We start from the raw sequence: 16,848 nt of genomic DNA, 5'->3' as shown, positions 1-16,848 counted from the left end.
ACAAATATTAATTAATAATAAATAATTTTTAGTTTATTTATGATATGAAATTGACGAATTCCATGTATTTTAAATACTACATACATTTTTCATAAGTTAATAAAGGTTATCAGTCCTAATAATATTTATAATTTTTTTTAAATATAAAGGGATAAAAAATCATTATTTTGCAACTTAAAATTATGTAACGTCACAAAAAATTAACATTTAAAAACAATTTCAAATAAATATTTTGGTATCATCCAGAAATCTTTAAATGTTATTTATTCATTCAAATTTTAAATAAGAGGTCATCATTTATTAAAATAATGTATGCAAAAATGAAAAAACCTGATATCCTATGAATATTTAATTTATTTTGTAAACAATTAATATAGAATATTATCGGGGTTTTAATCCCATTTTCAAACTACAAAAATGCCATTCTTAAAGTAATCCGGATCCAGTCAAATACAAATGTTTAGTTAAGTTGACTTTAAAATAAAAACTAATTCCAATAAATCGTACAATTTGGCTATACTGGATTGATGTTTAAACTATGGACCTCGAACTAGGATAAAATATTTTATCTTGTGACATGAACAAGGTTTGATAATTTTCTAATTTTTTAGATTTAGATTTTATCTAATGTGTGATATGAACAGATGATAACACAACCATGTTATGAAATTCTGATTTCAGGGAAGTTAGGTTTCTTAATGTTAATACAGATAACAAAGTTAACAATACACAATGAGGGATTAGGCCAGCTGTTCGTGATCACAATTCATGAATCGTCTGCTATTTTTATCAAATAAAAAGTTCAATTTTTATGTTGTAAGGAAAAGTGAAAATACATTACTATTGAGAACGCAGTTACTAAGCTATTTTCTTTTGTTTCGAATTTTTATTTAGTGCGGTAATATCTGAAAAAACGTTCAAAATAATACTGCAGTTAACATTAAGTAGGTATTGATGAATTTGTTGTAATCACTAAGTTTAATATATATTATCTAATTAATATATTATCCATGCATAGATATACGTTTAATTATGTATGTACGCGTAGACTGCGAAACCTGCCCAGTTTATATTGTCAGCTGAATAAGTGATTGTTATAATTTTATTAAATAACATACCATTTTTTAATTTATAGATATTTAAGTTACTTTTAATCCATCTCTAAAAATATTACTTTATACTGATATAAAATATATAATTATATTTTTAGTGATAAGTGATTCAATATTTTTATTTTCTATCTCTGAATCAGTTATTTTCATACTAATATAAATCATTTAATTATATTCTTTTCTCTTTTCAACCTGGGTCAGTTACTGTTATACTAATATGAATCATTTACTAATATTCTTTTCTCTAGAAATTGTTTGTTCAGGAATAATAAAGAAATCTATTTTTTGTAAGAGGAAGCTATATTCTTTAAAAAAAGTCATTCATATCCTGCTGGATATGAAAATTATTTATTATTTTGTAATAGATACCTTGCTAAAATTACTATAGATATATTCGCTTAATCTATGTAGTATTAAAAAGTATTGAAATACAATATATACCTATGTATAATAATGCTTTTGATATGATATATTTCTTTTAGTGAACTTGCATTTACTAGTAAAAATTATAAGATTATAAACATAACATTAAAATTATTAGCTTTGATGTAAACTTGATAAAATAAAAAATAAATTATTTTATACAATTATATTAGACTAGTCTGTCAGAATAAATTTTAATTTATTTAATTAATACAACATAATTCCTATAGAACTTAAAATTTTTTTAAATTTTGAGAGTAATTGTTAGGTCTAGAGATTTTTTCATTTTCATTTTCACAACATATTGTTGTTTAAATGTAAAAATAGAAAAAACTTAATGAATATGTTGAATAACTATAGAATAGAATAATAAATTAAGATATATTTAATTTTATTAACTTTTGTGTTGATAACATCTGTTTTATATAAAATTTTAATTTGATTTTTCTAATATAAATAAAACTGATTATCTCAATTAAAGGAAATAATTATTGTGGTAATATAATTGCTGTAAATAAAAAGTTTAATATAATTAAAAGAATTCAGTTTATTATTCATAATATATTGGTGCAATTAAGAAATTTAACTTAATCTTATTATAAATACTAAAAACACATATTTTTAAACATGCATACATTAAATGATTGGTACCCAGTTGTGCCTTAGCGCTTAAATACCAACCTTTTTTGGGAATAAACAGATTTAAATTCAATATCATGCTAACAGATGTGTGCCCTGGATTAAAATTTAAGACAAGCTTGGATAAAATTGGCTTGGTCACTTTAGGAAGGTTTTAATAACTTTTTTAGTCATTATTTGAGGATAAAATATTTTATGTGGCCTATACTTAGGTTGGCTCTAAATCAGGATAGGTTTGAGCCTACCTGCTTGGGATGGCACTAAATGTCAACTTAGGATTAGATAGACTACTTTTTTGATATTTTAATTTCTTAAACTCTTAAGTTGGTTTGAAAAAATAAAACCTTTCATTGAGTATTAAAGGAAAAATATTTTTATTTAATAAATAATGATCTGACTTATTCTAAATTAACAAAATGCTGAATTTAGATGTGTTTTCAGAAGTCTTATTGCATCGGTAGTTTTATCATGATCTTGGAACAAAAATGTGTATTTTCGCCAAAAAAACAGTTGTTGTAAAATATGATGATTCATGTTCTTATTGTATTGATAATGCAATATATCTTATAATTTTTTGTTTGGTTTTAATTTTTACTTTAACATTAAAATGGTTAAATAGTGAACTGATTTCTTTAAAATGTTTCAAATTTTTTATTATTGTAACATTACCTAAGTAGTTCTTTTTAAATAAAAAAATTATTTAGGCACTGTAAATTTAACTTAGCACTAAAACTGTATAACAATTCTTTTAAATAGATTGATTTTATATTTTTGTTATTCACTGATGATTATTATGATATTCTTGATTGTAAAATTGATAAATTTTATTGTTTCAGATAGCTTTATGTCATAATGGCTGATTTAAATACTCCCATGGAAGTGGATGAAAGTACTGTCTCAAAAGATTCCGAAAAACATGTAAATATAGTTCCAGAATGGTTAGAGAAATTTAAATCTGATACTCTAAATGAAATTGATTTCCGAAAGTACTGGAAGTATTGGGTTGCACGTTTACTGAAACCTGAAATTCATGTAAGTTCATTAGAATGGTCATTTAATGAACAAAAAACTGAAAAAATTTTGTTCAACACCCTTGAAGAATTTATTTGTGATGGAAATAGTATTGAAGTTTTACGAGGTCTTACTCAGCAAAATTATCCACCTTCTGTTTGTGGGCGTGTATTTAAAATGGGTGAACCAACATATAATTGTCGAGAATGTGGAATGGACAGTACTTGTGTTTTGTGTGTTGATTGCTTTAAAAAATCTTCTCATAAAAACCACAAATATAAAATGGGAACATCATATGGCGGGGGGTGTTGTGATTGTGGTGATGTAGAAGCATGGAAGCAAGATGCTTATTGTCAAACTCATAAACTAGGGTTAGAGAAAAAGCATGATAACATAAACATTTTGACAATTGATATGGAAGCAAGAGCTCGATTAATTTTTGAATATGTCCTTCGTTATGCTCGTAGTCTTCTTACATTAGAACATCCACCTATGCTACCGGTAGAATTAGACTCTGAAGATATTGCAGATGATTTGTATAGTATTTACAATAATCAAGAGGATAGCTTTTGTACTGTTTTATATAATGACGAGACCCATACTTTTGATCAAGTAATAACAACCCTTACCAGGTTTATTAAGTGTCCTCAAAGAGAATCAATTGATTATGTTACATCTATTGATCGTGAAGGTAGAGCAGTTGTCAAATGTGCTGGCTTTCTGCATTGTAAGGATTTAAAGGAAGAAATTGAAAAATATACATCACGCCATGGAGGTAAACCTTTAAAAACTGTTGTTGTTCACTCTCATGTTATTGCTCATCAAATTTATGCACTTCGACTCTTAACCTGGATGCAAAATTTATTAGGGTATTCGGAACGTTTAAGAGCTGTTTTTTCAGAAGTAGTTTTAACACCTAAGCTATCAGAAAGTTGTATTGTAGAAAGTATTCTACGTAAAGACACAGCTTTGTGGAAATCTGCAAGATTACATTGGCATAAACTATTTATTGCTGGAATGTTTATTGAATATAATAATAAAAAAGAATTTGCAAAAGTTTTTACTAAAAATTATGGGGCTATTATGAAAGACTTTATTAATGATGATCATGATTATTCATATTCTGTTGTATCATTAGGTGTTCAGATTTTTACTGTTCCCACCTTAGCTAACTACTTAATGGCTCATCATGATGTTTTATATCAGTTATTAAACACATTTCTTTCAGAATGTTCACACAAAGTAAATAAACAAGGAAAATTAGAATTTGAACGAAATACCTCAACAATGCCTTTTAAAAGAGCTCAACAGGTTCTTGGTGATATTCGTTATTTGTTGGGATTTGTTCCTGATAAATGGAATCCAGAATTAAGAGTATCTTTTTGTCATGCTGTATCATTGGTGCTCAAGATACTAAATTATATGCAGAATATGGATACAGTAACTAGGCAAGTAGGTCAACACATGGAATATGAACCAGAATGGGAAACAGCATTTAATTTACATATAAAATTAAGACCATTGATAACTAAAATATTACTGTGGTGTGGTTCTGACTGTTTAGTTTTGAAAAAAGTTTACAGAATGACTTTGAAGAAGATTTGGGAAAATCCAATTGTAGATCCTAACAGACCCACAGTTGTAAAAGAACTAATTGATCGTAGTGTTACTTGCATAGATTATGATGTTTCAACTGAACCTGTTTCTATACATCTTCCATTATCTAGATTTCTTGCCGGATTACATTTATATTTGGACCGTTATGGTCTAAGTTTTGACCATCCAGATTTGCAAACAGCTAGACAAACTCCTGAACAAATAATTGAACCTGTTCTCCGAGCTCAAGTATTAATTTCTCAAGTACATGCTGGTATGTGGAGACGAAATGGTTATTCTTTACTAAATCAAATTTATCTTTATCACAATGCTAAATGTCGCATGGAGATGCTGGATAAAGATATTGTATTACTACAAATGGGTGCATCATTGATTGATAGTAATGAATTTTTAATTCATGTTTTAAATAAATTTAATTTGCTTAAATGGGCTCAACCTAATTTTGAACTTAATTTATTAAATGGCACAGAAGATGAATCAATTCGACAGACTATTAGTCTTGTTGAAGAATTTCTGACTCTTATTATTACTATTGTTGGTGAACGATATACTCCTGGAATTGGTCAAGTAAGTTTTGACGATTGTATAAAAAAAGAAGTAATACAACAACTTTGTGTAGAACCAATGCCACATTCAGAATTAAATAAAACACTTCTTCATATTGTGGATGATGAAGAATGTTTAGAAAAAGTTATAAATGAAGTTGCAGTATTTAAAAAAACACGAGGAAAAGGTGTTTATGAATTAAAAGAAAAATTTTATGATGATTATAATGTATTTTTTTATCATTATTCAAGAGAAGATATGTCTAAATCTGAAGAAGAACAACGTAGAAGAAGAAAGACAGCTGGTGAATTAGAATGTTGTCCTCCTCCAAGTTTGCCTCTATTCAGTGATGCATTTAAAAGTGTTGCAAATATTTTACAATGTGATATTATGTTTTATATCATGAAATTAATTTTAGATAGAACTGTGAATTTGAGGAGTAGAAGTTTTTCTGAATCTCAGTTACATAAAGTTTTACATCTTATTGGTTATGCTCTTCATGAAGAAGAAAAGCAATCAAATTCATCATTTAATTTCACTGAACGTTCTGAATTATATGGATTAGAAGGTGCATTAGATGACCTTAGAAAAAGTCCAAGAGTTGAAGCTTATAAAGATTTATCTGTATGGACGTTAAATAAATTTAGGCAAGTATCAGCACCTAGAAGAAAAGGTAAAAAAACTGTGGAAGTAGAAAAAATGGATGATGATAAAATTGAAGATGCTGACCTTGAAAAACAAAAAAGAGCAAAATTGGCTGCTGAACGGCGAGCAGCTGTAATGGCTCAGATGGCACAAATGCAAAGTAACTTCATGAAAGATAATGCAACACTGTTTGAAAATACACCCACTTATTCTGAATCATATCAAGACTCTATTAATATGGATATTTTAGAAAATATTGGCGAACTCTCTGTAGCACTTGGACCATATCAAACTATATCGAGTACATTTGACAACAGATATACTTGTATATTGTGCCAAGAAGAACAAATAGTAACACATGACAGTCAAGCTATGGTTTTAGCCACATTTGTACAAAAATCATCTGTTCTCTGTCAAGTAAGATGTAATCCAGAAACCTTCATTGACAATACTCCTGATCCATATTATATACCAGCCAATTTTGGTCCATCACCTCATATCTCTACTTGTGGACATGTTATGCATGTTGCATGCTGGCAAAAACACTTTGATATGATTTTGGCTAAAGAAAATCGCAGACCATATAGATTAAGGCATTCATTAAGTTTTGATGTACATAAAAATGAATATTTATGCCCATTATGTGAAGGATTATGCAATGCAGTTATACCATTATTACCACCTATTTCAAGTTTTACCGAACCAGAAAATATGAAAACATTTGAAAATTTATCATTTGAAAATTGGTTAGAAGGATTAAACATGGCATTAAAACAAAGCAAAGTAGCTAGACCAAACAATACCTCTCAAGAAAAAGCAACATCTGAATCGACTTCTTCTACTAGATTATCTACTAGTCCAGACATAGAACCAGAAAGACAAAGGCGAATTCCTGCTAGACGAGATGCGTTAATGCAACAGCATGCTGTTGCTAATTTAGTTGCTGGTAACAACTTGGGTCAAATAATTGTAATTAGAGATAGTGGTGAGTTTCAGCCAGATGATGAGGATGAAGAAGAAGAAGTTTTACCTCCCCCAAATCAATTTTCAATAGGAACTAATGATTTCATTATGCAAATATTAATGTTTGACAAATCATCACCTACATCTGTACCAAAAGTTTCAATCTATAAGAATAGTGAACTTTCAACCAGTTTAGTTGATACAATTTTGAAATTTGCTCATAGTACTTACTCTAAAGGAACAGGTGTAAATCCACATCCAGATAATAACCAAATTCCTTTAATGACTTGGAAAGCTTGTGCATATACGATACACTCAATTGAAGTAATATTACGATATAAAAACAAACCACTTTTAGGAGATTTATGTTGCCGACAAAAAGATTGTTTAGAAGCATTGGTACGTATTTCAGCTGTTCTTAGTTCAACATGGAAAAAAGAACATGAAATAAATCTTCATGCACTTCGATTATTATCTTTAGCAATTGATAATGGTGGTAATAACTCAATAGGAATTCTTGACTGGGATGCATTTGGAATGTTAGTTTCATTAACCATGACTTTACCTAGCTTATATTATACAGAAGTACCAGGCCCTGCTCCTAGAGGGACTATGTTAGACCTTCATACTTTACTTCTGATGTTTATTGTAAATATTGTACAAATTATATTAACAATTGATATTAACGAAGAAACTGAAAATGTGCTTGAAATTGATCTGGAAGAAGCTAAAGATACAGCTTGTATAGCCAAGTTAGTGAGCAAGCTTCGTGGTATTAATATTAAAAATACAGTTGCTATTTGGAACAAATTGGAGATTTTTTCAACGCCATTTTTGAGATGTTGTACATTGTTCTATCATTTCCTAACTGGTGTACCTGCTTCGGGTGTTTTAACAGAAGTTAAAGGTGATACTTATCATAATATGTGTTGTTATTTAGGACTTCCAACTACATGTAGAGAACTTTTAGACAAACCATTTGTGGAAGTTTTAATAAACAAATGGATAACAAATGATAAAATTGTTAAGATTAGAAATGGTGAAAAAATACCATTCAAAAATTGGACACAAGTTAATGAATTAGTTCAACTGCCTGATGATTATAGTGAATTAATAAATACTGTGTCAATGTTCACTTGCCCTAACAGTGACCATGAAGATTCAAGGAATCCAACAATGTGTTTAGTGTGTGGTGCCATGCTTTGTTCTCAGAGTTATTGTTGTCAAACTGAGCTTAAACGTCTTTTGGTTAGTATTATCAATATTTTGAAATTGTTTATATCTAAAGTTTTAAATAATATTTAGTATTTATTTTTTAAATGAGTATTAATATATTATAATTTATAATTTAAATGTTTCTATGCAAAACAAGTTATTTCCAAAAATTCTAATATATTGAGTTGTATTAATATTCTTGTAATAACAATGTGACATTTTACAGTTAAAATTATTATATTTGTACACTCTCTCTACATAAAACCAAATTGATAAATACATTTTGTATTGTGTTACATGAATGTATTATTATTAGATTAGCTTTTTTGTAAATTAAAAAAGAAATATAAAGCATGTTTTTATAAAAATATTTTTTTAATAAATTATCTAAGAATGTGGAGCAGTAGTGGATACATTATTTGTTGATAAGCAAAGTGGTAAGCCTCAATTGCTGTTATTGGTTCTCAGGTGGGTGACCACTTAGAAGTTTTTATAGTGGCATATAACACCATATTTTTAAAGTAGAAGGCTTGGAAAACCACTATACTTTTCCTTTAAAAGACCAGTTCAATTGAATTTAGCTGGTTTTAAACCAACGTTGTTGAAACTGGTAGATATATATATATATATTTAATCACAATAATTTTTTAATTTTTCAGGTTGGAGCATGCTCAAGTCATGCATATACATGTGGATGTGGAGTAGGAATTTTCTTACGAGTTAGAGAATGTGAAGTTTTGTTATTAGCTAGTCCAAACAAAGGGTGTTTTATCACTCCACCATATCTTGATGAATATGGAGAAACTGATCAAGGCTTGAAGCGGGGAAATCCATTATTTCTGTGTAAAGATCAATATCGTAAATTACAAATTTTATGGTTAGGCCATGGATTACATGAAGAAATATCACGATATTTGGATTCAACACATAATCTTATACCTACTACCTGGCAACATATGTAGATTATTACTTTTTAGCTCTGTCTTGCCATTTAATATTTTTGATAATTTACTGTACACTAGGTAATAGTTTTCCAATACAAAATTTAAACACTCATGATGTTATAAATATCTTCAAATATTAAGCCTGAGAATAAATTTGTTTAAATTTTTTTATTTTATTTATTATTAGGACTGTATTTTAGTATGTATATAACTATGTATACATATGATTGACAAAATGTTTAATATTTTATTACAATATTAGGAATATTAATGTAATGTTAATTTAAATACTTTATTAATAATTTTTCATTTTAACAGTATACATATTTTGTGTAAGTATCGTTAAAGTGTTAATGTGTAATTTATTATATTAAAGCAAATAAAACTATAAAATATTATAATGGTTACCATAAATGTAATCGGTGATTAGAATATATTAATAAATATAAAGGTTGATATGATAAATAACAAGATCCAATTACACTGATAAAATATTTAACTAATGTTTTGTTTTATATATTATTTTTAAATTGACTAATAAACAATATATATTGTATAAAATCACAATTATGTTACTTTAATAATAATTTTTACTTGATTGTTAATATTTTTAAATAGTTATGTCTTATATCTAGATAACATTTATTTTTATTTTATAAACAAAACTAAATGTGAATGACAAAAAAATGATTTTCTTATATATTTAGAACTACATTATAATTATAAGCATCAACTATTGATTATTTATTAGCATAGTTTCAAAATTACAGATAAAACTTACAAAATTTAAATACTTTTAAAGAGTACACTAAGTATACAGGTGCAATATGAACAAAGTTTTTGGGCATCTACTTTAATTTCCCTTCCTTAAAAATATTTCTAATATACATTTGCATGCCATTTTATATATTTTCTAGAAAACTGACAAAGAAATAAAGGTGCTAATACCCACCAGATTATGCCTATGACTAGGTTCAATCTGAATAATTAATAAAATAATTATTAGATATTCATTGCTTATTTAATTGATTGTAATGTAAATTACATTGAATAACAAATATTACTCATTAAATAACGAAAAATTAATTTTACCAAATAATTTATTTTTGATTTTTTTGCAGTATCACACTACTATAGTGCTACTACAAATAACTTCTATTATATGTTATTTCAAGACTAAACTGAAAATTGTATGATTATTAAATTTTACAATATGCAATTATAGGGCGTCGGTATTATAAAAAGAGTGGAACAGATCTAACTGACAATTCCAATTCTGTTGCTCACAATGACCTTTTTATTTTGGCCATCAAAAAACTTTTATGTATTAACCCAACCCAACTTGTCACCCATATACCCCTAAATGCGACCTTCAATTAACAATAGCTATAACTCAAAAATTACGACTTAAGTTTTAAATTCTATGTAGGTGTAGATTTTAAATACTGTTTATCAGGTTTTTTTTTTAATGAGAACGCTATAAAATTTGAATTTTACACAAAAGACTGAAAAATTATTTTTCAAAACGTTACACTGAAAAAGTTACTCCATTGTTATTGTTCGTACTAATTGACCTGATTCAATTATTTTTATTTATCTCATTTTATAGAGACTAATGAAAATTTTTAATTTTGGTAAAGGAAAATATTTTTACAACTCGATATTTCATTACACAGAAATCTATTTTTATTAATCATGTCTATTAATAGATACATAGTGTAAGACAGGGTGAGATAACGAATTCAATATTTTTCAAACTAAATTACACATAGCAACACATCCTTATTCAACATAATGACCTCTTATGGTACGCTTTTTTACTCGCTAGTATTAAAACACGTTAATTTTAGTTGTGGTTATAAATTTATATTTAGCGTGTTTTGATATAATTTTTGAACATCAAAACAGGTATTAGTATGGTAAAGAAAATTTTTTCAAATTTCTCACTAAATATTCAATTCTTATAATTTCTGTTATCACTTGATTTTAAATTAAACGTTTTTATGATTTTGTGTGTTATAACTTGACTGTAATTTTTTTTTTTTTATGGATAAAATAATGTGTCAGAAGCCTACAAACATGGAAAAACGTCTAAAAAATTCATTATATGCATGTTAAAATTATAAAAAAGAAAGATTTAAAAGCCAATTATTGAAAATGTTTTTTTTTTAATTAGTTTAGTGGTTTAATTATAAGACATAAATCGCGAGCGCGTTTATGAATAGTTGGTCAGTTACTCTAAAACACTTTTATTTGTGGATGGTGGAAACATTTTATATATATTAAAACCTCATCTAATACAGTATTATTGGAAAATGATATTAATTGTGTTACCTCTAGGTGTACTTTAAATGTAATGTCTATAAATATAAATAAATGTAATTGTACTACATTTAACCTTAAATAATCCATTATTAATTTTTATTATTCTATTGGTAAACGTTTAATCTGTGTTTTTAAAGACTTAAGTGTGGGTTTGATTCTAAACTAAATATTACTGATCATGTCAATAAACTAAGAAATAAAGCTAATTCTAACTTAGGTGTCATTAAACGTTCATGTTCTAACTTTCATGATCCGATTGTTCTAAAAGTTATTTACTCTTTATTCGTTCAATGCTCGAATATAGCTTACTTACTCAATTAATAAAGATAGACTTTTATCTTTAGATTGTATTTAAAATAATTTCTTAAGTTTTATTTTTTATCAATGTAAGATTACTAAAGCCGCACATTTTAGTTATGATGGAATTTCCTCAATTTTTAGTTAATAATTCATTAAGTACAGAGTGGGTAAATTGTAATTTAATTTTTCAATTTTAATTACTGAACAGTTTAATTAATTATCCTGAATTAATGAAATTACTGAACTTTAAATGGCTTTTTAAATTAAACAGTTTTTCTATCTTGATAATATTAAAGTAAATTATTTATTTTCTTCTCTTTATTCAATTTTGATGAACTATGGTAATTTATTAAATCTCAATATTGATATTTATAATTGTAGTTTAGAAGTTTTTAAACCTAAAATTTGTGAAAATAACTCATAATATTTTCGTGCTATTTATTTTATTTTTTTAAATTGTTTTCACTTTAAAAACTCAAAATAATTTATTCCCATTTTTATTTAGTTCTTATGACGTTTAAATATTGATGGTACCATATTGTCTTTAATTGTTCAGATGAATTATTTATTGAATTTTTAGGCTAAGGTTATAGAGATGTATGTTTTTTTTTATTATATACAGAGTGATTCACTTATAATAAACTACATAATTTATTGAAAAGTAAAAATAATTTTTTAATAACTTTTTTATTTGTATTTATTTTTCAGTGTTTTCCTTAATTTTTCTATCGTAAAGATATTTTTATGTTTAACCCTTATACCTTATATGAGTGTCAACTCTAATTTTTCAAATGGCAACACATAATTAACTAGCTTATAAAATAGATGATCTAATGATCTATTTAAAAAAATGACTGGTCTATAAAAACTTTTGGACCAGTATTTCGGAAGTTATTGACATATTTTTATCTAGGTGAAAGGGAAACTACAGTCGGGAAATGTCTAGTTATATAAATAGAAGCATCCACTCTTCATCTTCAGTCATTACTTTTAATTGTTAATAACTTCCAAAATAGGTTGTTATCGACCAATTATTTTCTTAATTAGATCGTTATCAATAAATAACCTTGTTAATTATGTGTGTTGCCATTTAAAAGATTAAATTGGACTCCCTTGTAAAGTATAAGGGATGGACAAAAAAGAACTATATGATTGAAAAATTCAAAGAAACGGTGACCAAAAGAAACCAATAAAAAAGTTATTAATATTATTTTTTTCAAAATTAAAACTATATTAAATATATTATTAATTTAAAACTAAAAAATGGTTAACTCAAAAATCCACAAAATTATTTTTATTTTTTGATTAATTAAGTGTATCATGATAAGTAAATCACACTGTATATGAAATATTACCTATAAAAAAAAGGTTCACTAATATTACTAACAAAGCCAGGAAAAAACATTTTTGGTCGGTCACATTTCTAAATTCTGAATCTGACTTAACTACTTTTTACAAAAAAAGATGTTTTTACGATTACTTAATATAAAATGATGAAAATTAATTCATTCCTTTTCTGAAATAAGTGATTTAATTATTTTTATTATTGATCAATTAACTATCTTTTTAAATAACTGCAAATACTACTTCTAGTAGACAAAGTTGGTAGATATCTAGATACACTGTTTTCAGATCGCATTGTCATATGACCTTCAGTTGAAGCTCTGGCTCTAAACTCTGTGGCATCTTCTGGACGACTTGAACTACACATATTTTCTCCGAATACTAATGGCCAACCTAAAATAAAACTCAAATGTATTTATGAAGCATGTTTTCATTTATTAATAAACTATAAGATTTAAAAAATTAATTATATCTATATGTAAAAGTTATTTCTAAAAGGTGGATTACTTCTTTTCTTGTTAATTTAATTAGTTAAATTCAAACAATATTTGTGTTCTTTAAGGATATACATTTAGATTATTAATTGGTTGGGTGATTTTAAATACTTAAACCTTATCTCATTATTCTTAAAGTATTTAAATTTAAAAATATTCAAAATTAGAGGAGCAGATAATAAAAGTAAATTCTGATTTTCAATGGCGGCTCGTGGCTTGGTCGACGGGACGATCGCACCCCCTTCTAATATTAATTAAAAGAAAAAAAATTAATTGTTTTTTTATTTTACATTTTTATTAAAAATGAACATTTTTAAATAGTAAAATAGTTCTAATAAATTTTTGGTGTGCGAACATAAAAGTTGTTTCCCTCGGTACATGAATGCACATACGAGCAGTGTTTTAAGGAACAATATTTTGAAATGTATATTATAAAAGAGGCGACCAATCGTGTGCTTGCGGGTACGATTAAGCTGCAATCTTATGTATGGGTTTTGGACAATCGACAACGTCGTCCATACAGTAAAATATAGTATATTACTATGTTGGGTAATTTATTTTTAGAATTAACTACATGTACGCTCGTCGTTATCGGTTGCAATAATAGTATTATCTAGTGATGGGAAATATCGAATAGTAACTATCGAAATATTTGATAGTCATTCAAAAACTATTCGAAAAGTAACAATATTCGATAGTTACACAATATATTCGATTAGTTTTAAAAAATATTTGATAGTTTATGCTAAAAATAAACTATTCGGTTGTTATTCAATAGTTTTAAAAAAAACTATTGAATCCTATTCGATAGTTTAAAATATTCGAAAATGCCCATCATTAGTATAATCGCTATTATTATTATTTTCATTTCTATTTTCTACTGCGACCTTTAAAATAATAATGTGTGTTTTATTTTATTATATTTAATTTGACAATTTTTTATACCTATAACTAGCGGTATTATATTTAAATTCGCAACCCCACCACCAGTACCCACGAGCCACCATTTCTGATTTTATTTTATTTTTTTGAGATATAAATTTGTCTATTCTTGATAAAATCCTAAATAAATCTTAAGAAATAATACTTCATTCAAATAAAACCATTTCAAAACTGTTTAGTCGAAAATAGATTTAAAAAAAAAACAATCAAAACTATAAATTATGTTTAGAATTCAGATAAAATATTTGAATATTTAAATTCAATGACATTTATTTAATTAAATGCATAGATACAAATTAGGGCAGTCTACTAAGCTCAGTTGGAAACACGTTTTGCCCGAAATCTTTGTACTGGGAGTTCGTTTTATTTCGCTGGGCTATGAAGAATTTCCTGTTCTCTAAAACAAAAGCATAGCTTTTCAGAGAGAACGTTAAATATATAAAAATAATAATAATAATAATAATCAAATAATATTCAATCAAATTATTTTGGGTATAAATAAAAATCATAATTACCGATTAAAAAATTCAAATTTTATTATAGCCTTTGTATTTCTTTACCATAAAAAAATTCAAATTGAATGAGAAAATTGGGGGACGCTTAATTCTCTCTATGCATTTAGACTTTTGGCACACCAAATTTTTTCAGGTATCCTTTTTTTTTAAACGATCGGCATTATTGTGGGCCACCCTAGAACTCCCGTTAGGCATTACTTCAGAGCGGCCTCCTCCCGTTAACTGGATCCCAGAGTGGGAACCGTTATGGAGGGTTGACAAAATATCTTACAAACAATACAAAAACAAGAATCTAAGGCACTGGCATAACCAGCGCCTCAGGTCCTCTTGTGTAGGGCGACTTGGCTGTCACTGTCTCAGGTGTTCCGCTTCCTCCTTCTTTTTCAAGACGGATTCGGCGAACGCCTGAACGAGCCTCCCGGCTCCTCAACATCAGGTTCATCATGGACCCTAGTCGGGACTCCAAAGAGCTCGCTACTAAGCCCACGCCTCGCACCGGAAAACTTAGGTACCCCTTTAAGCAAAAAAAAATATTAGGTATTAATGCCACTTCCTGTTATAAGGTGCTAATAATTTAATATGAATTTAATAAATCAAAATATGTAAAAACAAATATACCTAGCTAATAATTCACTTAAAAAACATAAAACAAATATAAAACATTTTTCTGGTTTAACTCTTTGAAAATGACTGAATTGCTTCATCAAAATTAATGTCTGATACTACTTCGTATTCAATTATTGAAAGTTCTAAATCGTTCTTAACCTGTAGTCGTTCAAGTATGATTTTAAAATTCGTTCTAATACTGAAAATGATCAATTAGCAGAGGAACTACTGCCAGACATAGATAAATGCATACGAAGAGCAATTTTTAAGTATGCATATATTACCACAAAATAATTTTTTTTAACCATAATACGAGATCCAAAATGGATTTTGGTAAGTCATCATCAATACTTAAGCTTTTTATGTGAAATTGTACTACTTCAGTCACTAAACTAACACTGAGATCTGTAGGGTAAGCACACTATATTGTGTAAAAAGAAACAAATTTTGGCCAATATATCATAAGCATTTTTTCTTTTTTGCAATTCTAATATAGAAATTTTCACGGACACTTAATATCATTTCAATTATTAATAAAATTATTAGACTGACTTTCATCATACTATAATTTTTGTTTTTTCTCTCTTTTTCTAAGGTCTTCATAATCATTTAGTTCACTTAATAATTTAGTAATATCTTCATAAGTAGTAACGGAATCCTTATTTTTAATAGATTTTATGAAAATATAATAGAATCGTACAAATTAATTAACTTGCTCTCCCCAATGTGAGTCTATCACTATGTTTGCTCATGTCCAAATGTATAAAAATCACGTGTTTTTAGCTTCGATACGAAAATATTATTACTATAATATGTTTTTTTATATTTTGTGACTGTTACCACTCAATCTCAGCTCTCACTGGACCGATTTTAATGCACAATACATTAAATAACACAAATTGTATCTAGTTGAAGACATTACTCTCAAAAATTGAAAAAAATTCCCTCACTCCCTGTAAATAAGGGAAATTCTCAAAAAAAATGTAATTTTAAAAATCTGTAATTTTCGACATTTTTTCAATTCTTTTGTTTTTAAACTGCCATAACTTTTTTAAAAATATTTGAATCAATACCATTTTTGTGTGATAAATTATATATATCTATTTATTTCATTCGAAATACTTTTAGCTTCGATGCGAAGCTGAGAAGGTATTAATTTTACCATGATGTGTTTATTTTTTTTTTTATTTTTTTTTTTATTTTTTTT

General features: G+C 27.0%; 2 protein-coding genes across 5 annotated transcripts in view; one reads left to right on the top strand and one right to left on the bottom strand.

The window, feature by feature from the left end:
* Positions 1-748: 748 nt before the first annotated feature.
* On the top strand, positions 749-9,848 carry LOC126896283 (E3 ubiquitin-protein ligase UBR2). 3 transcript variants are annotated; one of them, XM_050668931.1, is made up of 4 exons: positions 749-944; positions 1,019-1,087; positions 3,011-8,204; positions 8,831-9,848. In XM_050668931.1, exons 3-4 carry the CDS (start codon positions 3,027-3,029, stop codon positions 9,131-9,133), a joined length of 5,481 nt encoding a protein of 1,826 aa, XP_050524888.1. In that variant the 5' UTR covers positions 749-944; positions 1,019-1,087; positions 3,011-3,026; the 3' UTR covers positions 9,134-9,848. The 3 variants fall into 3 exon arrangements, with proteins under 3 accessions (XP_050524888.1, XP_050524886.1, XP_050524887.1); XM_050668929.1 differs by lacking the exon at positions 1,019-1,087 and having other exon boundaries at positions 750-944; XM_050668930.1 differs by lacking the exon at positions 1,019-1,087 and having other exon boundaries at positions 750-948.
* Positions 9,849-12,082: 2,234 nt separating this feature from the next.
* LOC126896284 (ras-related and estrogen-regulated growth inhibitor) overlaps positions 12,083-16,848 on the bottom strand; it is a 28,413-nt gene continuing 23,647 nt past the window's right edge. Inside the window, exon 6 of one of the 2 annotated variants that reach the window (XM_050668933.1) lies at positions 12,083-13,477. In XM_050668933.1, the coding sequence (XP_050524890.1) occupies positions 13,299-13,477 (179 nt within the window). In that variant the 3' untranslated portion in view covers positions 12,083-13,298. The remainder of the gene's footprint in view (positions 13,478-16,848) is intronic. The other variant, XM_050668932.1, reaches the window with a different exon arrangement.

Source organism: Daktulosphaira vitifoliae, unplaced genomic scaffold, assembly GCF_025091365.1.
Source record: "Daktulosphaira vitifoliae isolate Bord-2020 unplaced genomic scaffold, ASM2509136v1 Scaffold_1, whole genome shotgun sequence".
Taxonomy (NCBI): domain Eukaryota; kingdom Metazoa; phylum Arthropoda; class Insecta; order Hemiptera; family Phylloxeridae; genus Daktulosphaira; species Daktulosphaira vitifoliae.
Note: the sequence above shows the minus strand (reverse complement) of the source record. Positions and strands in the feature narration are given on the sequence as shown.